The sequence below is a fragment of the Acanthopagrus latus genome, chromosome 16 (genome assembly GCF_904848185.1).
Source record: "Acanthopagrus latus isolate v.2019 chromosome 16, fAcaLat1.1, whole genome shotgun sequence".
In the NCBI taxonomy this organism is placed as follows: Eukaryota; Metazoa; Chordata; class Actinopteri; order Spariformes; family Sparidae; genus Acanthopagrus; species Acanthopagrus latus.
Window position 1 is genome coordinate 8,632,698 of NC_051054.1, and position 23,469 is coordinate 8,656,166.

At 41.1% G+C, this 23,469-nt stretch overlaps 3 protein-coding genes across 4 annotated transcripts; all 3 read left to right on the plus strand.

Annotated features, from left to right (window-relative positions):
• Window positions 1–253: 253 nt before the first annotated feature.
• Window positions 254–5,366, plus strand: LOC119005232 (pituitary tumor-transforming gene 1 protein-interacting protein-like). The gene is made up of 7 exons (XM_037072811.1): window positions 254–535; window positions 1,303–1,355; window positions 1,638–1,746; window positions 2,368–2,470; window positions 2,901–2,966; window positions 4,265–4,311; window positions 4,694–5,366. The coding sequence occupies exons 1-7, from the start codon at window positions 451–453 to the stop codon at window positions 4,729–4,731; spliced, it is 501 nt and encodes a 166-aa protein (XP_036928706.1). The 5' UTR covers window positions 254–450; the 3' UTR covers window positions 4,732–5,366.
• Window positions 5,367–5,972: 606 nt separating this feature from the next.
• LOC119004811 (small ubiquitin-related modifier 3) lies at window positions 5,973–10,182 on the plus strand. The gene is made up of 4 exons (XM_037072052.1): window positions 5,973–6,127; window positions 7,015–7,143; window positions 7,283–7,354; window positions 7,537–10,182. The coding sequence occupies exons 1-4, from the start codon at window positions 6,107–6,109 to the stop codon at window positions 7,597–7,599; spliced, it is 285 nt and encodes a 94-aa protein (XP_036927947.1). The 5' UTR covers window positions 5,973–6,106; the 3' UTR covers window positions 7,600–10,182.
• A 4,593-nt stretch (window positions 10,183–14,775) lies between these two features.
• Window positions 14,776–22,860, plus strand: LOC119004794 (thrombospondin-type laminin G domain and EAR repeat-containing protein-like). Of its 2 annotated transcripts, none has more exons than XM_037072006.1 (13): window positions 14,776–14,860; window positions 15,924–16,147; window positions 16,786–17,120; window positions 17,515–17,605; window positions 17,693–17,849; window positions 17,945–18,076; window positions 18,180–18,250; window positions 19,172–19,333; window positions 19,436–19,637; window positions 20,189–20,421; window positions 21,419–21,597; window positions 21,689–21,790; window positions 22,063–22,860. In XM_037072006.1, exons 1-13 carry the CDS (start codon window positions 14,776–14,778, stop codon window positions 22,214–22,216), a joined length of 2,127 nt encoding a protein of 708 aa, XP_036927901.1. In that variant the 3' UTR covers window positions 22,217–22,860. The 2 variants fall into 2 exon arrangements, with proteins under 2 accessions (XP_036927901.1, XP_036927902.1); XM_037072007.1 differs by lacking the exon at window positions 14,776–14,860 and having other exon boundaries at window positions 15,921–16,147; window positions 16,786–16,824; window positions 16,924–17,120.
• Window positions 22,861–23,469: the final 609 nt, after the last annotated feature.

Consider the following 23,469-nt stretch of genomic DNA (forward strand, 5'->3'; position numbering starts at 1 on the left):
TCATTTTAAATCCCAGATTTATCTTGTTAACTCACTATATAACTGTTTATATAATGTTTGAAAATAAAGTAAACGTGAAATGCTGCGTACAAACTGATGAATCCGTAACAATCTAATGATGTCATGAATTTATGAACACTTGCAACGGAGTAAATTTCCAATGGTGTAATGGTACTTGAGTAAGTAAAGTATATTTGTACTTTTTGTACTGCTGCCTACAAGACAAAATGCGCCCGGGGTCACGCACACGCCTTCCCCTCCTTTGTCTCCAGTGCGTAATGAGCGTGCGTCATGAGCCAGCGTTTGGTCCCTCGTCTGTAGGTTCACACAGAGATTCAGCTCTGGATCGGAGCAGCCAAAACATTTCCTCTATTGCGCTCAACGGGTTTCACACAAAACTCTGAGACATAGGAAACCACTTGGAATAATCCTCGTGCAAGTGGTCGGACCATGGATTCGCGGATTTTAATCCTTGCTCTCCTGCTTGTCGTCGGTTTGGCGACAGTTTTCTGTCAGACTCCCGCACCTGGCATAGGTAAGAGTGTGAACAGGAACTCTGTGGTGACTGAGGAATTAATGGCTGCTGAAGGAGAAGCTCTTCCTCTCATTTAATCGCTCATAGAGGCGTCTTGTGGGATCCTAGGTCAAACGTGTACAAAGAAACCTCACCTGATTTTATTGAGACTTTTCTCTTGTTTCTTACTAAGAGTCAAGGCAAAGTAGATACACACAGAAACTAAAGCACTGTTTGGAGCTGCGTTGGTCCTGGTTGCTCTCCAGTTGTTTGTATTTTCAGCGTGAAGATTATTTATTTTTAAATATCTCAGAAAATCACATGTGAAGGCTACATAAAAGCAAGACAAACAGTGATTGTTGATATGATTGTGTCTCTGTTAGTTTAATACCTTTTGTGTATTGTTGAAACCTCCCAGCAGGAACAACAAGTCTGTTTTCAGTTCTGAACCCCTCCTCAGGTCCTTGATTGTTTCAGAGAACACAGGAATGAGACTTTGTTTACACCTCGGCTCTACAGATTTGTGGGTCCACTGACACAAACCCAGCTGTTGTCCTGTGTAGTCTGCTGATAGTAATGTGACTGGTGTGAGGCCTGTGTGTTTACTGTGCCGTGTCTCCATGGAAAATGTCTCAGGAGGATTAGCACTGGTTACAAAAGCCTCTGTGGGAGCAAACTACAGGCCTCATTTAATCTGCGTCCTGTAGTGTTTTTCGGCTGATCTCTCCAGTTAAGTAACTTTTGGGTTTCAACTAAACTAACCAACATTTTTTTTTTCTCTCCCATAGCTTGCGAGGCGAAGAATGGGACAAGCTGTGAGCAATGTCTCAACAACGTGACGGTGAGTGCTGACAGAAAACATTTTGTTTCCTCCATGTTGTATTCATTCTGGATGAGAAGAAAAAAGGTGGAGGAACCACAGCCAGCAGCTCCTCCTCCTCCACCTCTACCTCCACCTCCACACCTGTCAGACTGGTTTGAGGAGTAACCGATCCTTCTTATCCCCCCCCCCTCCATTTTCAACTCATTAGACAGTGTGTCCTCCATTTGTCCTGAATACCTCAGGATTCAGTGTTTGTTGAAATAACAAAGAGGTCATTATGTGTTTTGGTGTTTTTCACAGTGCTTGTGGTGTATCAAAACCAAGTCGTGTATTACATATCCAGTGAGGACCATCCTTCCACCACATTCACTCTGCCCACTGAATGATGCACGCTGGGGTCTCTGCTGGAGTAAGAGAGCGTGCACACACACACTGAAAAACAAATATTCTATTATATTTATTTGCATATAAAAAAAAAATTGAATATATTTAAGCGATATGATGCAAAGGCCTTCACAAAGACATTCACAGATACAGTACACAAACCCACTTTTATCAGCCAAAACTCAGATATCAAGTCAAAGGTGCAATATGTAAGATCAGCCACCTGTCAAAAAAATATCATCAGAATAGTCTCTAACTGACTGCTAACCACTAACCGTTACATAGTTAGCTCAGTTAGCCGTGCAGCTAGCAGTATGGGCTTGGGGTCTTGGAGTGTTGGTGTTCAAAATCGCTAACACAGTAGCTTTGGGCACTGACAAACCTGGGCGAGCTGGTTAGGACTCTAACTAAAGGAGATGTATTAAAAATATCCCCTGCCATTAAAGATACTGGAATCACTTTATCTTCGGTTGGCAATAAACAAATAGTTGTATTGCATTACAGATATTATTTTACAGTCAGGAAACTATACAAGTGGTTCAGGAAAGTGGTAGAAACATCTATGTTTCCTACCTTAAAGGTGGATGTGTGACTTGTGGATTCCCTTCATAACTGTGTCTTTGTGCCTCTCTGTGTCTGTCTGCAGTGAACTTCCAGGCGTTGATAATCACCCTGGCTGTGGTTGGTGGGATCATCATCATCGCCGCCCTGGTCTGCCTGTTCTGCTGCTGCAAGTGCGAGAACTTTGGGTACGTGTGCACTGAGCTGTGACTGACCCTCTTGATCTATGTCTGAAGAGTAACTGAGGAAAACCATCCTCAACACGAAGCTGAGGCACCAGCTGATGAACAGAGAGAAATGAGGCCGCAGTTAAAATTAAGTCATTATTTTGTGTTATTTAGTTTATCAGTCACGTGACTTGGTGTTTAAGAGTGACTTTGCTGGGGTTAAAGCCACAGTGAGGACTTGCTGTGGGATAAGTTCATTTGTCACTCTGTCATGTGTCCTTCATGATATCATGCCATCTAATCATGTAAAGATATAATGTCCACAGGTCCTCCAGTTCTGGTGTGGTTACCAGAAGGTGTCGTCACCCAAAATACACACAGGCACACACTGTGTAACTTTCCATGAACTATTTAATCTCAACCTAATTTTGGTCTTGCGTTTGTGTCGCAGATCCAAAAGGTTCGAGGCCAAGATGCAGAGGCAGGCCAACAAGACGAATACCAAGCAGGAAGAAAGGTGAGAAGTGATGCTCATTGAGTGTGTAACGCAGCTCCAAGCACGGCCTGGTTTGTTGTTTTGTCCGTGTGTATGATACCTAGTACAGTATAGTTGATTAGAAGCTCTCCTGCACAAAAAAAATGTTTCAGGAGACAGTATCCATCTCCACATAAGGAACCTCAAATTCACAAGTTGGACTGGATTATTAATCTTGAACTAGCCTCTGTGCCTACTGCTGAATCACTGCACACGTCTCACATTTGTCCTGCTGTCCAAATATTGAAGAAAGAAGTGAAGCAAAACAGCATTTCACTTTGATTATAAGACCATATCTATAGTCAAACTGGTGAGCCATGAGGCAGCGCACTGTTAAACACTTTCTCTTTCCCCTTTCTCCTCCGTCGTCACCTAATCCGAGCTCTTCCATCATGGAAAATGTACAGGTTTTTGTACAAAACACACTTAAAATACAAAAACTATCAATACTAATTAAGCAGCAAGGTATTTTTCAGTATAGCTCATATTATTGGTTGAGTCCGACTGATACTATTGGCTAATAAACACAATTTTTTTGTGCAATTCTCACTCAAATGTGGTTGTCACGTGTCTTTGAGAAAGATATATAATGGAAGCTGGATGTTTTACAGTTTATTGTAAGGTGTATTGTCTAAAATGGCACCTTTGCACTGAAACAGAAAACTCAGATGGGGATTTAACATTACAAATAACCAATGTTTCTGTGGTAGGACAATAATATTGGTTAACTAATATAATTATTGATGCATTCATGTTTTCATCACTTTCATGATTAAGCTGGTCGTGGTCGTCCAGCCCAATTATTCAATAAAGTGCAATCTTAGTTTATTGAATTGAGTCATAACCAATAATTATGTGTTTTATATCTTGTATTATTAAAATAAATCTGCAAAGTAACGAGTAACTGAAGTTGTCAAATCAATAGTGGAGCAGAAGTAGCAGGAAATGGAAAAATACTCAAGTAAGGCTCAAGGACCTGAAAACTGTACACATCTTCAGTGTTCAGGTAGGCATTGTTTCAATCTGTAGCTTCATCTCCTGGTTTACCTGACCTGACAATGCAACAGTCTGTCCCTGTTGCATTGTTGCTCATGACCATATCAGTTTCCTTCATAGCATAACACAAAAGCAGCACAGATCGGGAGGGAGAAACGCTCACGTCAAACTGCTACCAGCCCAAACTGGTTTGAGGTCATGTGACTCTGGGGAGTGTTTTAGAGGAGTAAATAAATTATTATCAGTAAATGCATGACTCATGAGAAAATGTTCTGTACTTACAGGAAGGCAGAGATGAAACAGAGACACGAGGAAATCAGGAAGAAATATGGTGAGCTGACAATTATTATTTCTCGCTGTTTTCATACACATGGGAACTAAATGTGTGCTCCTTCCATCTTTTTCTGTTTACACTTGAGGGACATTGAAGAAACAGTCCAACAATTTGGGGAATTGTGTTCACAGTACTTGTTTTATTGTCAAGAGTTAAATGAGAAGAATGATTGGACTCTCATGTGTTTGCAGTAATTACAAAGCTGCTCAGCAGCTAATTAGCAATGACTAAAAGGAGGCAAACAATCTAAATTATAGACTAAATCATGATACAAGATATAGCATTATTATTTAAAGGCCACAAAGCACTAGGCCTCATCTCAACCTATTCTTTTTAAATCAATGCATGGGTTCACTGACTATTTTTTGTGTGTTTGCAGGTCTAAGTGGAGCAAATCCATACTCCAAATTTGCATGAGAGGACCCTTCTGTTCCCCCTGCTCCCAACCTGTGACAGACAACGACCTGTCCCATGGTTGCAAAAGTAAACATAACCTGAGAATTCATGTATACTATAAATAAAACAATCTGAAGTAGTTTTGTACAGGCAGTCTCTGGCATACTCCAGCTAATGAATAGGGATGTTGTGCTCAGTATCATGACCCAAGAGGCTGTAACCAAAGCTAGAATAGACACATGTAGTGACAGTGTTGTCAAAGGCAATAGTGTGGCTCCCGTAGCACCACTCTACTTATACTATTTATAAGCATGACAAGCAAGTCTTAAGTTTAAACTGTACAGAATGGAAAGAATCCAGTTTGGTTACTGCACTAGTCCTTCCTTTTACTTAAGAAATATCTGCTGCGCCTGTTTCGCTCGCCTGAGCTGCTGATATACTTAGAAGTTAAAACCTATTTTTGTATTTTGTATGATTGTATTTTCTACTTTCAAATCGAATAGATCCTCCTAAATTCCATTTATTCCTACACACTGCACCTTTAACTTAAGATGAATGTGTTGATCGTAAAGTCTGTCTAGTTCTACGTTTGTCTGTTTACCCTGTAAAGATACAAAAACCTAATAAAAGACTAGACTTTTGTGCTTTTATTAAAACCTTCGCCTCATATTTTGTTTTCTGATTCATTAAAAAGTGAAAGTTCATCAGTGAAAACTGAGTTGAAAAGCTCAAAATGCCTGACTGAAGGTCATTAGAGGGCTGAATGCTGACATCTGCTGTGTGAGGTAAAGAACATTTTTATTTCTCCACTGTTGGTGTTATATGTCAGATATTTGATGACAGAAACTCAATGACTACAATTTATGCTTAGCATAAATGGAAACAGATGTTTAATGAAATATAACAAGATTCAAACTTTTGGGTGATGGATAGATAGATGGAAAATAACATGTTTGAAACTTTTGCTTTTTGGGGGCTGATGTTGATTTTTTTTCAAAGCCATATGGCAATTTTAGATTACTTCCACATGTTTTGATTTTTTTTTTTTAACTAATTCGTTGTTTTTGTTTGTTTATCATGCTTTACAGGTGTGTGGGTTACAGAAAATTCAAACAAATGCGTGCACAAAATAACTTCATGGTCTAAAGTGTTCAGGTATCTTTATGTACTTTCGATTCGCGTGCTCGAGTATTTTGCATCTGTGCGCGCCCCCGCGTCCGCGCCCCCGCGGTTTAGCGGTCACGTGGCCCCGTCTGATCCAATCATTTATTTATACTAGCGGTCCAAAGCGCGCACCCGGCGGCAGCAGAGACGAGAGGACAGAAGGCGGCAGGAAGACAAATAAAGCCCAATTAACCGATTCTCCTGAAAGACCCGCACACGAAATTCAGCCAGGATGTCAGAGGAAAAGCCAAAGGTAAGATACGAAGGGCTCAAACAGCTGTTCATGTGTTGTGATGGCTCAGTCGAGCTCCTGCCAAACCATTCCTCAGATGTGCAATCTAAAATGGCCTGGTTTGCACGTTTCTCTGAATCGGCGCAGTGTTTGTTTCGCAAATGAATGAGTACCTGCGCGTCCATATCTACGTGTATACGCGCTTAAATAACCCTCTGTGGACGGAGATGGGAGATATTCTAACCTGCTAACTAGGCCCCCTCGACGATAGCGAGCAGAAAATGCCAATTACACCATGATTGTCACTTGCGGATTTTTTTCTTTGTCGAAACGGGACCACGTTATGTCCGCAGCGCCCCAAATGCCGCAAATGCAGCACCGACAAAAAGAGCGCAAACCGAGGTGACGCACTGTAAGAAAAAACTAGCTTAGCAGCGCTGTCCATGTTGTTTTTAATGTGTCTGTGTTTGTTTGGGCTCGGTACAACAACAACACACACACACACAAAAAAACAACTGCTAGCACCGTTAGCCGGCAGCTAAACTCAGCAGCGGTCTTAAAGGGGCTGGAGAGCCAGTCAGCTAGCCCGGAGCTAACCATGCTAAGGTTAGCATCTGTGCCCGCCTAGCTGCATTTTTTTTTTATAGCCTAGCAAAATTACTACAATGTATTTTTGTTTTGTTAACGCGTGCTAAATGGTTTTCCTGCGCCACATGTCGTGGTTCTACGTAGTTACTGTGACATTTCTGTCGGAAGTTGCAGGCTGCAGTCAACTTGCTTGGCTGGTCTCATTTACCAGTTCTCTTTTTTTTTTTTTTTTATGTGTGTGTCTGGTGTAATGCAGTGTTTGTAGTTGAAACCCACAAACTGGCTGATTTATCTGATGAAACACGTTTTTGTCTCTGCAGGAGGGAGTAAAGACTGAGAATGATCACATCAACCTCAAGGTTGCAGGGCAAGATGGGTCGGTGGTCCAGTTCAAAATCAAAAGGCACACACCCCTCAGCAAACTAATGAAGGCGTACTGCGAACGACAGGTGAGCTAAAAGACCAAATGAGTGCTTTTTCGTATCCTACTCTTCAACAACATGCAATTATTGTGGATTTACTGTAACACCTCATCCCTTTCCTTTGCACATGGATTCAGCTTCGTGTCTGTTGTGTCTCTTCCTGCAGGGCCTCGCAATAAGGCAGATCAGGTTCAGGTTTGATGGCCAGCCGATCAATGAGACGGATACACCTGCACAGGTAAGATACTGTCCGCTATTCACCGTGATATTCTCCCAAAATCTGGCTGAAATGATCTCTCTTTCAGTGCGGTTTGCGCAGTGTAGTTGTTCAGTGACTATGAATCATCTTAAACCATTTTTACGCGTTCACTGATTGTTTTCATCCACTAACTGGAACCTCTTTCACTCTCCTCCTCTCAGCTGGAGATGGAAGATGAAGACACCATAGACGTATTCCAGCAGCAGACAGGCGGGCGCTGCTAAGCCCTCCCCACCTCATTGACGGCCACCCCTCAGACCACGCCCCCAACCACCTTCACTGTCCCTCCCCTCCCCATCGCTCCTCGCAGCCTATTATTATTATTATTATTATTATTATTATTATTATTATTATTATTTCCTCAGTTTAAAGATGTCTGTCATGGTTTCTCGTCAGGTGTGTGTGTGTGGGGGGAGCTCCTCAGCTGTTTATTTACCGCCTCAGCCAGGACTGAACTCTTGTGCGCGACAACAGTATCTCTGCTGGTCAGTCAGGATGACATTTCCTTCCGGCGATGCAGGCTGTGGTTGGACCAACAGCGCGTCACAGTTGTTCCTGGTCTGTCAGTGCTTCTCATTCACTCTCCGGTGAAAGCTTAGCATCCTCTAGTTTTGTCACTTTTTTTTTGTTTTGTTTTGGGTTTTTTTTTTTTCTTCATCCATCGGGGTCGAATGCAAGGCTGTGCAAGATTTTGTCCGGGGGGGGTCACAGTCGGAGGGCATGAAAATGGTTTGAAGTGGAAGCACTATCTGAACTTAATACACACCCGCCTTCCATTTCACTTCGCTTTCTTGTGTTTTTTTTTTTCCTTGTCTGAATGGTGACTCCTGCTCTTCTGTCAAACAGGTATTTTAATTCTCTCTGCATTGTAGGTGCTTTTGCTAAAGAGTTCTGCAATGTTTTTGTTTTGTATGATTTTTTTTTTTTTTTTTTTTTTTTTTCTTTCAAGAATTAACACCCGGGGGGGCTTGTTGATTTTTCTGTACAGAAGTATCAGAGCGGATATTAGATAAATGTTGTGAGGCTTGGACCAACTCTCCAAAGACTGAACTTCTGTTGCATATTTGATGTACTCTGATCACTCTTAAAGCAAACTGCAAGGTCATAACTGTCACATGTTAAGGGATTTCATTAATGTTATTTGCTTCCTGTTTGACCTCTACTAATGGAGGTTTTTTCCGGGTATCCGGTACAGACTGTTGTTCACTCATCCAGACAGATCCCAAAATTTAATTAATCCTTCAGTGGAGTTGGTTGGGCTCTGATGAGATAGTCTCTTGACATGGAATACATAACTTTTAGTTTTCTTTCCTTATTTTCTAATGGGCCAGTGTTCAGCGCTTATGGAATTCTTGCAAGCAGTTATGCTTTTGGGATTTACATTCTGGGTGGGATGAATAACCAGAAGGTTGTTCCTCAGTGCTGTTCCGGGGTCACTTGTCTCTGTGTTGTCCCTGCGTATGTAGGCTGACAGGGACAACTGATTCTAGATTTGTTTTGAAGAGGAGCAGCTTCCAGTTTGAGCAAGGTTATATACAATAAAAGTTAGTATCACATTTCCAAGACACTTTTCACTGCTATGTCAACTGTCCAGCTGTTTCCTTGTGTGTTAAAGGCAGGAGTTGGAGGCCATTTGTTCACAAACCTGACCGCTGTGTCGCCAACAACATGGTGATGAGTGTCTCCAGTCATTTTACAGTTTCGGAGAAGGATGCATGCAGTTTGTTGCATATCGGGAGGGCAGTGAGGCCAACCAGTGGAGTTTGGGAGATAAGTGTTCTGTACCCACAGGGCCCCGTTCTTTGTATACAGAAACAGAGTTGGCTCCGTTTTGATTGTCAGTGGCCTGACACGAGCTCGAGTATTTCATTTCAGTCAGGATTATCATGTGTCTGTTGTCGAAGACAGTAGTCCTTGCACTCAGGACCTGTAAAAGTACAAGCTAATTACGAGCAAGTTGGATCGTGGCAACCCTTTTTAAGTTTACCTACTTTAATTTATTTTAGGTGAGGCTACAGCTTTCCTCACAGGTCAGTATTGTCAAAACTGAACAGGTTTTGTGTTAAAGAGTCATGCATGCTAAAAATAAAATTGGAGCAATTTGAAGAAAAAATCTAAATTTCTAAAATCCGCTGTTCTTTAGACATTTGCAATATAGTTTAATTTATTGCATTATGTGGTATTTGATGACAGAATTTATGCAATGTGGGCTGCAGCTGTAATTGGCCTTTTTTCTAGTCATAGCCATTAGTGAATTGCTCAGCCATTTTACAAAAGGACTGTAATTTTTAAAATGGTATTTAAATTGTAGTCGACATCCTGTTTAGCTGTATTTTTGTATCATTCTATCTAATAAACAATGTCAACTTCAGTACTTTTTTTTTCATTTGGAAAAAGCTTCACTTGACGGCTACCAGCTGTGTGAAATACTGACTTCTGTCCTCTCTGACATCTGCGATTATCTGAGGTGAAACCACTTCTCATCCACCACCACAGTCACTAACAACAAGCATCTGTTGATATTGTGTTGTACAGACATCTTTGTTTGATTACTCTTGGAGACACGCCTCCGCACAAGCCATTCACAAGCAGCCATCATGAGTTCATCTTTCGAGTTAGACAAAACAAGAGCACAGCCTTCCACTTGCATTTTAGAAGTACGCTGGACAGAGCAACATACGAGCTGAACTTTGTTATGTATGAAGAACGGGGCCTAGGTCTTGTCATGTTATTTGTTTCTCTACTGATTTGTACATTATTTGTGGTCTTTTACTACTGTATACAATAAATATAGTTTGGTACTCAGATTTGCCATCACGTGCATGGTCATTTTGTGTGTGTGTGTGTGTATTCAAAAACGGGTCACCAACTGAAATATTTGACGCTCTGCAATGACTTCTGGGATTATCTCTTGGATGATGAGGGAGTATAAAAAACCTTCGATCAGATTTTTATTTTAATGCCATGAAATTGATGGACTGTACCTGTCATTATTGTATTACTAAGAAGCATTTACAGCGGGTGGAGATTCATAACCTTCTACCATTTAACCTCACTGTTTCCTGGTATGCGACATTTTGTCACTTGTCAGAACGTGATGTCATTGAATTATATATTGTTGTCAAGTGGTTTATTATGTAAGACGGCGTTTCAGGTCCCACTGGAGCTCCGCCTGCTAAAAATGTGTCCCCCGAGTACCATAGATGGAAGCACCACATGTGGCCATGGAAATAGCCAGCCAGGTGGTGCCAGTGAGCCATCACACAATCTCTGGTCTGGTCTGGTTTGGTTTAATTCTGTCATGAAGCAGCCAACACATAGCACACCATTAGATTAGATTTAACATTACTGTCATTGGAGAGAATTAGAAATACTGAGACAACAAAATGCAGTTTGCATCATAAGCGCAAATAGCAGTGAAGTGCAGAATAATGTAGTTAAATCTGGTGGTAGGGCCAGACTGATACAGGATTTGTAGAGCGAAAGAATGAAAAATGACCATATTCTCTTCACATCAAACACTGGTGGCCGAGATATGTAATGTAGGTAAAATATTTTACAGTTTAACATTAAGAACTGTAAGAACTTTAGTGACATCAGTTAATTGAAAAAATAAGCTTTATATCATTTTCATATCAACTCATATTGCACAACATTTGCACATCACATCTGTGATGGACCAGCATAGACCAATAAAATTGTAGGATAAACAGCAAGCGGTAATATGAAGATACAGAGATATATACAGCGTTAACATGTGCAGCAGTTGCAGTAGGCAGTGCAGGTGGAAGAATAAGATCTATAGTACAGGTGTAAACACAAGTAATGCAAATAGCAAAACATACAGAAATTAACATACAGCGATGATCGGGCCCTTGCCGCCCATGTACGTTGGGCTGTGGCGCTGTTGGAGGAAGCGCACATAGATGTTTGCATGTGCACACGTTTCCTGGACGTGGTCTGATTGGGTGAAATAACAGTCCTTTTGATTATGAGGAGCTAGAAAAGAGCCACAAAGTCACACACAGCCACTAATCATAAGGGAACGCAGAGTTAGTGACATTCTGTAAGGATGTGTGTTATCAAACTCATTGTATATATGTAATTAGCATGAATGATATAAGTATTTTATGTCAACAAGAATTGTGTCTTTAAATATTTAGGAAACATGATTACAGTTTAGTAGGTCTATCTACAATGATTTCACAAGTGCCACATGTGACACTTGTGAAACATGTCTTGGGAGAGACTTATCAAAGAGCTCGAAGACACCAAAGAGCAGCTGAGGAAGCAGAAAACCCTGAAGGAAATGTACATCAACAGGGGGAAAGAAACCACCAGACAGCTGGAGCGATGATGTAACTCTCAGCAACGCGAAGATAGCTACTCAGGTGAGGGACAACAGCAGGCAGATGAAGAAGAAGGATCTTCATAAAGATTATGAAGAGCAAAAGATTTCCCATTTAATCAACAAGGAGAAGTTTCAAGCTGACCTCCAGGTGGAGAAGGACAAGAACAGTCTTCTTCAGAAAGGACTGGATCAGATTAGTGTCTCCTACAATGAGATAAGACTCAGGTAATTATTATATATTGCACATATTATGTACATTAATATGACAGTTACTGTGTAGTATGTTTATCCTTATACTAATCTCATCTATTCTTATGTTATGAGACTCTCCAACACGAGCATCAGAAGGAAACCCAGCAAAGAAATTTCCTTCAACAACAACACAAGGAGCTGAAAATGGCACAAGCATCCAGCCAGGACAAGTTTACTGCTGAGCCTGTCACCCTATAGGATTGTGGAAACCTCAGAAGTGGAAAAAGTAAGATGGCTTCAACAACTCAAGCTGTCACAATCGCCATCAAACATCAACACTAAGAACATCTGTACTGTGGACAGCCAGTAGATACCACATGTCATCTGTGGTCTGGCATGGGGGGAGGGGACATATCGTGTCTTTCAGACAAGCTACATGTGTGCTGTCTATGTGAAGTTAACACACCCTCCCCATGTCTCTGTGGGTTTGCAATATTTCGCCAATTTGCAAAAAAAAAAAAAAAAAATTGGAGCCGGAAATTGGCATGGCCCACATCACAAGATTCAGCACAATTCAAGCAATGCATGTGGCTATAAGGTTTTTTTTTAACTACATGGCAGTCATAAGCCAAAACGCACTTTCCTTGATTATAGCGCCACCTAGTTGTGGAAATTCACAGCAATAATAGATTATACATTTCTCACTAGGTGTGACCTATATTCAAAGTTTTGTGTGTTTTAGGGTATGTTCAGGCAATGAAAAATGTGATAATTTGGCACAAAAAAAGTCATAATTCCAAAAACAATGGGGACTTTGCAGGTTTCCCTGCTCGGGCCCTAAAAATACAGCTGGTATTATTATATGGATGTAGTGTTAACACCATAGATCAGATATGTGCAGTAAAGACAGAAGTTGAAAATGAATACATTATAGGTCAGATATGTACAACATGGACAGTAGTATAAGTAAATAAAACACAAATGTACATTATATTTCAATTATTTAAATGACACAGGTTGACACAAGGATATGTCTACTATTAAAGGATAGGTTCACCCAAAATTGAAAATTCAGTCATTACCAACTTACAACCATGCAAATGGAAAGTCAGGTGATGTTTTGTAGTTCGTGTTGGGAACTTCACAGCAGAACAGTGTTGTAAACAACTGTAGTAGATGGGGACTTATAATATAATGATAATAATTAAAAAAATGGCTCCATGCAGTTCAACCCGTGTAATCCAAGTCCCGAGATCCTCCAAGAATGCTGCAACACTGTTTTCCTACAGAAATGTTTTGTGGACTGCAGAACTTCACGTGACTTTCCATCAATAGAAGGAGGGATAAGATTATGATTACATTCATTTTTTTGTTGAGCTTATCCTTTTACGTTCAGCACCTCTTTTATCACCTGAAGCCTGATTTATAGCCTCAGATCTCATCTGATACGCTGACTGAATGGTCACATTCAGCACAGCTGGAAGAGTGATAAGACCGGCAGGTGATGAGTCAAAGCAGGAATAAGGAAAAACATGCGCATGGGTGCACAATCTACATTAACTTCTCTGCATCTAAACAGATCGCTAACCACACAGGAGGTTGCAACACCCACTCCGTGGTCATGCCTGGAAGGAAGAAAGATTAATGAATGGATAGAGGAAGAAAAGAGAAAGGCAGAGTTGATATCTTGTATCCTGATCTCTGTGCAGTCTATGATCTTAATGTGGGCGAGAAAGAAGAGAGACGGAGTGCATTTGCCTTGTAAATGTACCGGCCGGCGGATGAGAGGTTACGGAGAGATCTGACACGAGCCGAGAAGTCTACATCTCTGGGATTATTTGCCTATAGTAACCAACAAACCAGGCTGACATAGACTTTGGAAAATGATCTTATCAAGTTATCTGAAGTAGTGCTAAATTGTTGGGCGACCTTGTGTGATCAAGAGGCTGCCAGAAAGTTTTGGAAAGTCAAATTCCTGCGATTTATCCAAATCAAGTAGGTTAAAATTAATGCAGTGAAAGTATTATTTGATCCAGGCCCTCTTGCCTTTGCAGTGTTTTCCTAATTTTACTGACTTTATTACACTTTCAACAAATAACAATCCCGGATTGAGACTTTAATATCGCAGCTGGCTCCATGCACATACCTCTGTTGCTCAGGTAATAAACTGCAGGATAACGGCTAATAAGCTCAGCCCATATGCATCTATCCATTAGTGGATCAAAGGTCACACATGTTCTGTTGTTGCCTTTTAGTTAAAAAAAGAGACATTTTGTCTGCTAAGGCCTCTTTTCATGAAGTAAAACTTGCTGCATCGTTACAGTAAAATATTCTGTACGCTTGTCAGTCTGTGTGTCAGGAGGGAGAGCGCATGCACACACACACACACACACACACACACACACACACACACACACACACACACACACACACACACACACACACGGTGGAGCAACTCACCCCTCTGGCAGGACTGTGTCATCAGAGGCGGTTGAGGGAGGATGACTGACAGGCTGGTTAGTGATTTGCATGGCTGTGGGATTTAAAAGGAGCTGCAGGTGCAGGATACTCCACACAAGTGAATGGACTCCTCTCTACGCACAGATGCTCTGGGACTATTTGAATCCTAGGGTTAGCCAGGAAAGCTTTCTGTGAATGATTTTTTTTTTAGCAGAACTTGTTGACTAGATATTTTTCTTTGGAGCTTGGAGGATCTGATAAAAATTCATTTGTATCAATATGAAGAACACACAGCCATCCGGTGTGTGCTGTCATTTAAGATAAGGACAAAGAAAAAATACCTTCGCTATGGAGACATTGGTACCTGCTGGCAACTGAACCAAACACACTTTTTGTAATGTCATCGCTGATATTTGTGCCGTTCCTCCTCTTGGGGTTAAGGGTCACTGACACCACCACAGACACATGGAGACACTGTACAGGTAATGTACCACTTTTATTCCATTTTATCTTCCCCATCCTCAGCATTACCGTCTATTACCTCTTATGTTTGAGTTAATGATTATCCACTGAATGGTTTAGTGTTTCATCAAAAAAAAAAAAAAAAACATGGGAAACCCCTCCAGCTAAAATTCTTTTGGATAATTCCAACTGTCTGCGTCTGCTTACAGTAGAGTGGGAGTGTTTCTGTGCGCGGCATTGCGTGCAACATTAACCTAAATGAACATCCACAAACAAGTACAGGCATTGGATGTGGTTGGGATTCCACAACAACTCTATACAGATCGTAACATCGGGAGGGACATGTCTTTATGATGTCTCATCAGTTTTGGCATAATTCCCTTCCATTATTCTGGCTCCTCAAAGAGTGTCATTCTTAATAACAACCCCTCCTAAAAAAAACCCAACAACGCAACCCAGGGCTATTTCTCACACAGTGGGGGAGTCAGGGACTCAAGATTCCTATGACATTAATGGGTTTATTGGTTTATAGCTTTAACGCATCCCTTTGAAGCAAAGCTCTGCCTACTTGTGACCCCTTGGTTTCATAAGGTAGCCTATAGAGTTACCTATGTGAGCAGTGGTGTTTAGATGCTTTATTAAAGTAAAAGTACTAATACTCCACCATAAAAGTAAGTATGGTAAGTAAAAACAAAATAATTTATAGAAAATGTTACATAATGAGTAAAAGTAAAAGTACTGAAAGTGCAGAATAACTTCCCCTCTGACTGTTTCAATAATAGGCTATACATTGTGGTACATACTTTATATCAATAGATTATTAGTATTGATGCATTAATGAGTGATTCTAACTTGTTTCTGTTGTTTAGCTTGAATGATGTTTTAAAACCTGTAGAGAAGTCTGAAAAAAGACACAATTTGGGTAGCAGACAATGTGTTTGATTCTTTTCCACACAATTTATCATGTCAGGGCCCCTTAGATATATTTTGTGACCTCTCTCGACCCCAAGATTGGAGAAAAGGGTTTCTGCATGAAAAGCCTTGATCAGTAAATCAAATTTTCTGATCTCTTCATGTCTTCAGATCTGCTCCCTCTGGATCTTCTGTCCTTTGTCCTCGAGAGGGACCCTTCCAAACTTGTGCCAGGGGTGCACATGAAGCAGGCAGGAGCGGTGAGGGGGATACACTTATCAAGCCCTCACACCTCCATGAGCTTTCCCTCCTCTGAGCTGCTGGTCAACTGCGACCTCTTCCCCAAAGAGTTCTCCATTGTTGTGACACTAAAAGTCACCCCCAGTGCTGCCAAGGTGAGTGTCCCAAGAATACTCAGTGGTGTGACTGGTGGATGAGGTAATCAACTATTGCACATGTGAAAAAACAAGTATTTCATTTTTTGTGGCTCTAGGTGAGGCTGCATGTAAGCTGATAAATTACCTCCAGTGATGTCACTCATTCATCAAGTTTCAGGCTGCAGGTTGAACATTGCTCCCCTCCCTTTAACACTGTTGGAGTCATTATGGACAGCAGTGATCGATTAGATGCAGCATTCCACACATTCTTCTTCCTTTTCAAATCCTGGCGACTACATTACCCACAATGCAGCTTAACCGCTGAGTGACAACACACATAAGGCTTTATGCTACTTTTATCAATCACTTTAGTGGTTCTCACCACGACCTGTAAACACGCTTTGATGTGGAAAATTTTTGGAGTTACCCTTTAAGTGAAAGTAGGAGTGGCACAGGGAAAAGAATATTCTGTTACAAGTAAAAGTCCTTCATTCAGTATCAAAGTAATACTTACTAGATGTAGTTATCTAAAGTAAAAGATGCAGCAGAATGTTAGGAGAGATCATTAACACAATGACACAGTGCACATACATCATTGTGCAATACTTTCTTGTCAAACACAGTGTGACTGAGTGTTCTTCCCCTTTACCTTTCAGCGAAATGAATATATCTTTTCCTTAATGGAACCAAAAAAAGTGGAGAAAGCAGGGCCGGTGCAGAAGGAGGAGGATAATATAGAGAGGGAGCAACATGGAGAGATGGAGAAGAAAGAGGGGAGGGTGAAGAGTAACGAGGAGCGTGGACGGATCATCCTGGGACTGAGGCTCTCGCAAAAACGCCTGCACTTCCTCTTTCGAGGTCACGGAGGGGTCGTGGAGCACTGGGGCTTTCGAGGCGCCCGACTGGCCGACAACCAGTGGCACACTCTGGTATTAGTTGTTGATAGTCGTCAAGTCAGGCTGACAGTGGACTGTAGCTTACCACTGGAAATGTAAGTTCACCTTTTTTTTTGTTTTGTTCCTCTTGAGTGCTTCTGTTGGGTGTCTCCCCTTCTTGTTCCCTCTGAATTCCCTTGAGGGATAGTAGATCTGTCACCACAATACAATGGCACTGCTCCAAATCTGCTCCCACCCTGCAGCCATATCACAGTGTCCTGACAGTTTGTGATAGATGGCTTCTAGTGGAAACTCCCCTTGGCGCACAGACGGGAGGAATCGGCACCCTTACGTTGCCTATACAATACAATTCCTGTCTCGCTCCTGAAAACAGAAGCAGAACACAGACTGCTTTAATTACGGTGATTTTTAGATAATTTATTGGAGAAAACAACTTCCCTCAGCCATTAGAAATAATTATCTTTCTTCTATCTATTTTATTGCAAACAGTGTTCCCTCCAGGCCTTTCCCCACAGACCTCAACATTCAGGGATCCAGATTCCACATTGGCAGTAGAGGGAGATGGAAAGGCTTGTATTCAGTAAGACTGCATTTCATAAGCAATAAACTGCTAAATCATGGTTTCCTCTATAACTGTTAAATCTTTATTCGCTGCTTTGTGCTCCAGGGTCTGTTGCGACAGCTGGTTTTGGTGCCAGGATCAGATGCCACCCATCACATCTGCCCCTCTTCCGAACCCCAGCTATCAGTTCTGTCAGTACCACCACTTCTTTCAGACCTGTCTGTCGCGGGGAGGGATGGTGACGGCCACGCAACCTCCTATGGTAACTCGCATATGCATTTTTTTTTATGGTGGGATGTAAGATGTGAAAATAAATGCTTCCTAGTTAAGGTTTCTCTTTATGTTTTGATCACAAAGAAACCCAGGAGCGAGTGGCAGTGGGGTTGGAGCAGTCGTGTTCCGAGCTGCTACGGGGCCAGCTGTGGTTCAATCCGCTAAGGAAAGGACTCTACCTCTGCGATGGTACAGCTTGGATCGCTGTGCTAGAGGGTGAGGACTCAATCAATCAAACCACTCACTCCTGATGATGTCCTTTTACACTGTTTGGATTAAATTTGACCAAATTCTCAACTCATTCTCTCCATCCACTCAGATCATAAACGACTGGACTATGTGGTGGAACACCAAGTCCTCATCACCAGCTCAGAGACACATGATGTAGAGGTATCCTTGCATTTCGGATATTTCCATGAATTTGTGGTGTTTAGGCTATTGACAAAGATCCTTACTGTACTCAGAAACTAACCACAAGATCAAGATTCAAGGTTTAACTATTGAGGATGAGTCTCACAGCCTGAGGGAAAAGATGCTCTGTAGTCTGGTGGTACGGCAGCAGATTCTTCTATATCTTTTGTTTAAGTTCAGCTATGCAAAACAAACAAACAAACAAACAAAAAACAATTGAAGGTCAGTGTCAAAAGACAACTGGTATTATGTTCTTCCATTTGACTTCTGCAGGTAGACACATGATCTGATATCGCCGTGTTGTTGTTGTTGTTGTTCCTGGAACTCCATGATTAATGTTGCTCCAGGACGACGATTGCACCTGACCTATCACGTTTTAGTAATGTCATAGCTTTGCTTCTGGGGAAAAAAAAAAGAGTGGAAAAATGTGCAGATGGTTAACTGTGAAATGTCTATTTTAACCAAGCCATCTTTTCCTTTGCGTAGGCAAAAGTTATTTGTGCCTCAATGTATAAAAAATGTGTCTGAAAACTGAAAAAAGGGAACTAATAGGTGAACAGTGCGACAGCATTTTCCAGATGCCATAAGAACCCCAGTTTCCTCAGTAGCAGCCATGTCCAGAGCTCATTCAGTCACATCAGCTGGCCCCCAATGAGGAATTTATGGCAACTTGAAATGATTGTCCTGGTGTAACATTAATGCAGGTGAAACAGCACTAACATGGTGATATCAGATGAACTGTACAGTGAAAGATTTCCTCTTGTGAAATTGAATCTGGTCAGTCAGTTGTAGCTGATGCTTTCCTCAGCTGTAGTCCTACTTTTGGCTGATTACATTTCTGCATAAAGTCTTAGGCAGTATAAGTTTTTTTTAAATGTTTTTTTTTAATCCAATCTTCAGATGTTCCAGGTACCTGGCGTGGGTCTAATGGCTGCGATGGCTCATCGGTCAACAGCCTCTGGCTCTGCAGTCTATCTGTGGAGCAACACAGGATTCCAGCTCTACCAGAATATCAGCACATATGGAGCTCTGGCATGGAGACACTTCAACATGGGCAAGAAGGTATGACAAAAATGAAGAGCTGGGTCGTGGAATATGAATTGAGCACATGTATCATATAGCTTGGGCAGCTGATATTCCTTGTGTTTCGTTACTTCAATCTAGACATATCTGGTGGTGTCTAACTCTGGCGGCGGGTCAGACAAGCAGCGAGAATCACAGATGGACTTCTCTGTCATTTACAAGTGGAGCAAAAAAAGAAAACGGTTTGTGCAGTTCCAGACTCTACAGACCCACTGCGCACGGGACTGGGAAGCCTTTAACATCAATCAGCAAGCCTATCTCGCTGTGGCCAATCATAGGAAAGGTAAACAACTAAATATTCATCAAATGATTACATATTTTCGGTCCCATACTGTAGAAAGTGAGATTCATATGTTTTATGTATTGCAAGCAGGTCTAGGTGCTATATTAATGAGAAAGTAAGTGAGACAGAGAAATGAAAAAAGGCCATGTTCAGAAACTGTGTCTTTAAATGTATGAGTATGATGTCACTACTACAAAGTCTCCGTCCTGTGCCACACCCCCAGCACGGCCATGGTTACAAAAATAATGGCAGAGCTGAAGTGGAAACTTAGTGGGTGGTGCCTGCTCAGGTCTGTAAGAGCTGACCAATCAGAACAGACTTGGAAAATTCTCAAAATTCTTAAAGAAATGGGCACTAAAATGAGTGTTTAGACTGTGGGGGAATGTAGGTGCTACATCAATGGACAGTAGAAGAAGTCATGTGTTTTTATTAACATTTTCTAAAAGACACCCAAAATTAAGGTATGAACCTACAAGTGAGCATAACATTCCAGACTTTCTGGCATCACATTGACAAAATGTTGAACAACTCCTTTCCGGTTTGTCTTCCAGGTAATAATAATCACACCATTGACAGTGTGATATACAAATGGGACAGGTCAACAAAGTCTTTTGAGGTTTACCAGATGCTGCCGACCTCAGGCGCCTACGACTGGGAGTTTTTCACTGTCGGACCGTACCATTTTCTGGTGGTCGCAAACGCCTTTGATGGAGTGACCACTTCTGTCGACTCAGTCATCTACGTCTGGGTCGATGGAAGCTTCAAAGTGTTTCAAACAATTAAGGTATGTGGTGAGCAAACAATAAACAGTGTAATTTGCCAGGGAAAATTGCCTAACTCCTACTGTCTTGATTTAAGAAAACAAAAACTTGTTTGGTGAAGCACCAAAACACATGGTAAATTTGGATGGTGTTTTGAGTGAGGGTGGTATATTAAGCATTTTCTGCATGATTTCCATGTCGTTTATCGCCTCGCCAGCTGGGCTTTGATTTCCTCTGATGAGATCTGTATCTGTGAGATGAGTTTGAAAAATGATCTTGTCTGTACGCAGAGAGGAAAGGGGAACACAGACGGGGAGAGATAAAAGGGCAATGAAAGAGAGATGGGAAGCAAAGCAACATTTAAGACAGGGCCAAGAATAGAGCGTGTGGTTTGCCGTGATTTGCTTGAGCGATAGCAGCGCTTTGACATGTAACTGATAGTGAATCATATATTTGAATGTAGCCACATTTTAGGAAAGAGTGTTGACACATTGATAGTCCTATGAGAAACCAGGAGGAGATGATTTAGGGGAACTCCACAGCTGGATGTGAGGATTCTTGAGAACACCCTGGGGCACGCGGAAATTAATCACGTAAAATCATCAAGCAATGATTTTACATGTATTTCAGCTTTTCCATCTCTATGTTCAAGCAAGCAATAATCAAAGAAGCATGCAGACAAATGTTGCAGAACACTACAGCTCTGTGCAGAACAATATTAAGTTCAAGCAAACTCTTAAATATTGTCTGTTTTGCAGCTGTTGAAGCGGCAAGAAATGCTCCTTGCATATGATAATTGATTATTCAGGCTACACCCAAAAAAACACAAGGATGGGTAGAGTAAAGGATGTTTATCAAGTAATAACATTTGTAAAATCTTAATCTGAAACATTTTCAAAAAGTATCCAACTTTAAAACATGCAGGTGAAACAAGAGTGCCTCAGCATTGTATTTAGTACAGACTTGAGTAAACATACTCACTACATTAAGGATTGTATCTGACTCTCATTGTCAATCTAGACATTCTGCGCCACAGACTGGGAAATGTTCCAGATTGGAAGCAGAGTCTTCTTAGTTGTTGCTAACGGACACAGACTTCACGCTAATGGACCAAGTCAATACGCCATCAACTCCACAATCTATGAACTGGACATGAACGGGCAGCTGTTCGTCCGCTTCCAGGATATTATGACCTACAGGTACTGATTACGAGAACACTTACTGTGTAATAACCAGCTCGCTGCCATTTAAAAGTCTTGACATCGCCACATACCTTTTCTGTCTCTCCAGTGCTGTGGACTGGGAGTTCTTCACCCTCGGGGAGGAATATTTTCTGGTTGTCGCGAACTCCTTCAATGGAGAATCCTACTCTCTCAACAGCATTCTCTACAGGTACTCAGCTTGTCAACAACACCCCTCCCAGTGTGAAATAATTCAGCCATTCTAACTTAGTGCTGAGACGCACACATACACTGTTGTAATGTAGATTTATTTACCTTCAGTGAGTCAGGCTATTAAAAGCACACCTGCACCTTTGACAAATGAGGATTCACTAGTAGAGGAACTAGGAACTGGTCGACAGCTAATTTTAGGTCTAGATCTTTTTGTGAAGAAGATATTCAAATGCAGCCTTGATTTGATTCCTCCTCTCTGTTTGCTTTCAGGTGGCAGGGATATGAAGGCTTTGTTCCCGTTCACTGGCTCCCAACGATCGGGTGCAGTGACTGGGAGTTTTTCAGCTCCAAAGGAGAATCATATCTGATCTACTCTAGTGCCAAAGTGCCTCTCTCCAAAGTGTTCAAGCTGAAAATCTACTAGAAAAAGAAGAGAGCGTGCCTGTGGTTTTGTGTATTGTATTTATTTGTGTGTACATGCAGTTCTTCTTTTCAAGTGTCCGTATGTTTCCGTGTGAGAAATCGTATGATTGCATCGCAAGTTGGTTTATCTTCATGATACATCTTACACACAATTAGGGCTGTAGCAAACATAAAGGTCATAATCTTGGTATTATTTCTGAAAAAATTCGGGGGGGGTTCCCAATCTGAGGAGGGTTTTACATTCTCAAGTTACAAAGAAATTGCACTTGGTGGGTGTTGAGGAATAATTTTGATATTTCTTTGAGTAAATATCTTTATAGTGACATGTTAAAATGATTTAGTGTCTAACTTACCCTAATTTGTTGAAATTGTTTTAGACCTTAATGTATGGAGATGAAGACTTAACTGAAAATGTAATTGAACAGTTTAAGGAAAAATCAAGTAATTAGCAGTGATTCATTTCAAAGATGTCAAATCTGGGGAGCTTGGCATTAATGGTGCTAGGTTAACAACTGATGTACCTCACTTTAACACAAATATAATGTGCACAAGAAGGATACAACTCTGTGTAAGATTTTTTTTTATCTTTCTGTAAAAACATTTGATAGTCTATTGATATTTAACATTTTGTTGATTAATGGAATGTGTGTTTTCATGAAAAAAAAAACTGACTGATCATTACTTCTTTGCCTACGACTGCATGGATTTTAGATTAAAACGTGACAGTAATTTATTGGATTCACAATAAACCAGACATAGTATGTTTTTGCAAGACAAGGCTTGTGTGTGCATTTGCTAACACTCAGCTATGTTCATTTGTAGCTTGTAGGTGGTAAACATACCCTGCAGGAGCAAACCACAGTACACACGGGTTTTTTTTTGTTTTTTTTATTCCAAGTAATTTGGCAAATGAAGTACTTATTTAAGTGTTTGAATGGAATGCAAGCCTATTCTCATGGCCCTGGGCACTGGACTTCAAACCTCCTTGCTGTTAAACGTGTTTTTTTTTCTACAAGACTACAAGCCCCATGACTTCAAGATTGGAGTTGTCGGAAATGTAGTTTTTTAGGCTTCTGTTGTCGCTGCTAATAAACGAAATGTAGCTATAAAACACGAGTTTATACAGCCGTTTCGGCAATAACACTAAATTCCTGGAATTACAATAAACAAAACGCAATATGTTTCCGTGAATCGGTCGTGTAATGGATGTGACGTCAATTATTATTGTTATTATTTTTTGCGTTCGCGTTCACC

Coding starts and splice junctions, on each gene's coding strand:
- LOC119004794 (XM_037072006.1), top strand. CDS start 14,776: ATGTCATCGCTGATATTTGTGCCGTTCCTCCTCTTGGGGTTAAGGGTC. Junction 14,861..15,923: donor CACATGGAGACACTGTACAG/GTAATGTACCAC, acceptor TCATGTCTTCAG/ATCTGCTCCCTCTGGATCTT. Junction 17,850..17,944: donor CGGCCACGCAACCTCCTATG/GTAACTCGCATA, acceptor TTGATCACAAAG/AAACCCAGGAGCGAGTGGCA.
- LOC119004811 (XM_037072052.1), top strand. CDS start 6,107: ATGTCAGAGGAAAAGCCAAAG. Junction 6,128..7,014: donor TGTCAGAGGAAAAGCCAAAG/GTAAGATACGAA, acceptor TTGTCTCTGCAG/GAGGGAGTAAAGACTGAGAA. Junction 7,355..7,536: donor AGACGGATACACCTGCACAG/GTAAGATACTGT, acceptor TCCTCCTCTCAG/CTGGAGATGGAAGATGAAGA.
- LOC119005232 (XM_037072811.1), top strand. CDS start 451: ATGGATTCGCGGATTTTAATCCTTGCTCTCCTGCTTGTCGTCGGTTTG. Junction 1,747..2,367: donor ACGCTGGGGTCTCTGCTGGA/GTAAGAGAGCGT, acceptor GTCTGTCTGCAG/TGAACTTCCAGGCGTTGATA. Junction 2,967..4,264: donor AATACCAAGCAGGAAGAAAG/GTGAGAAGTGAT, acceptor CTGTACTTACAG/GAAGGCAGAGATGAAACAGA.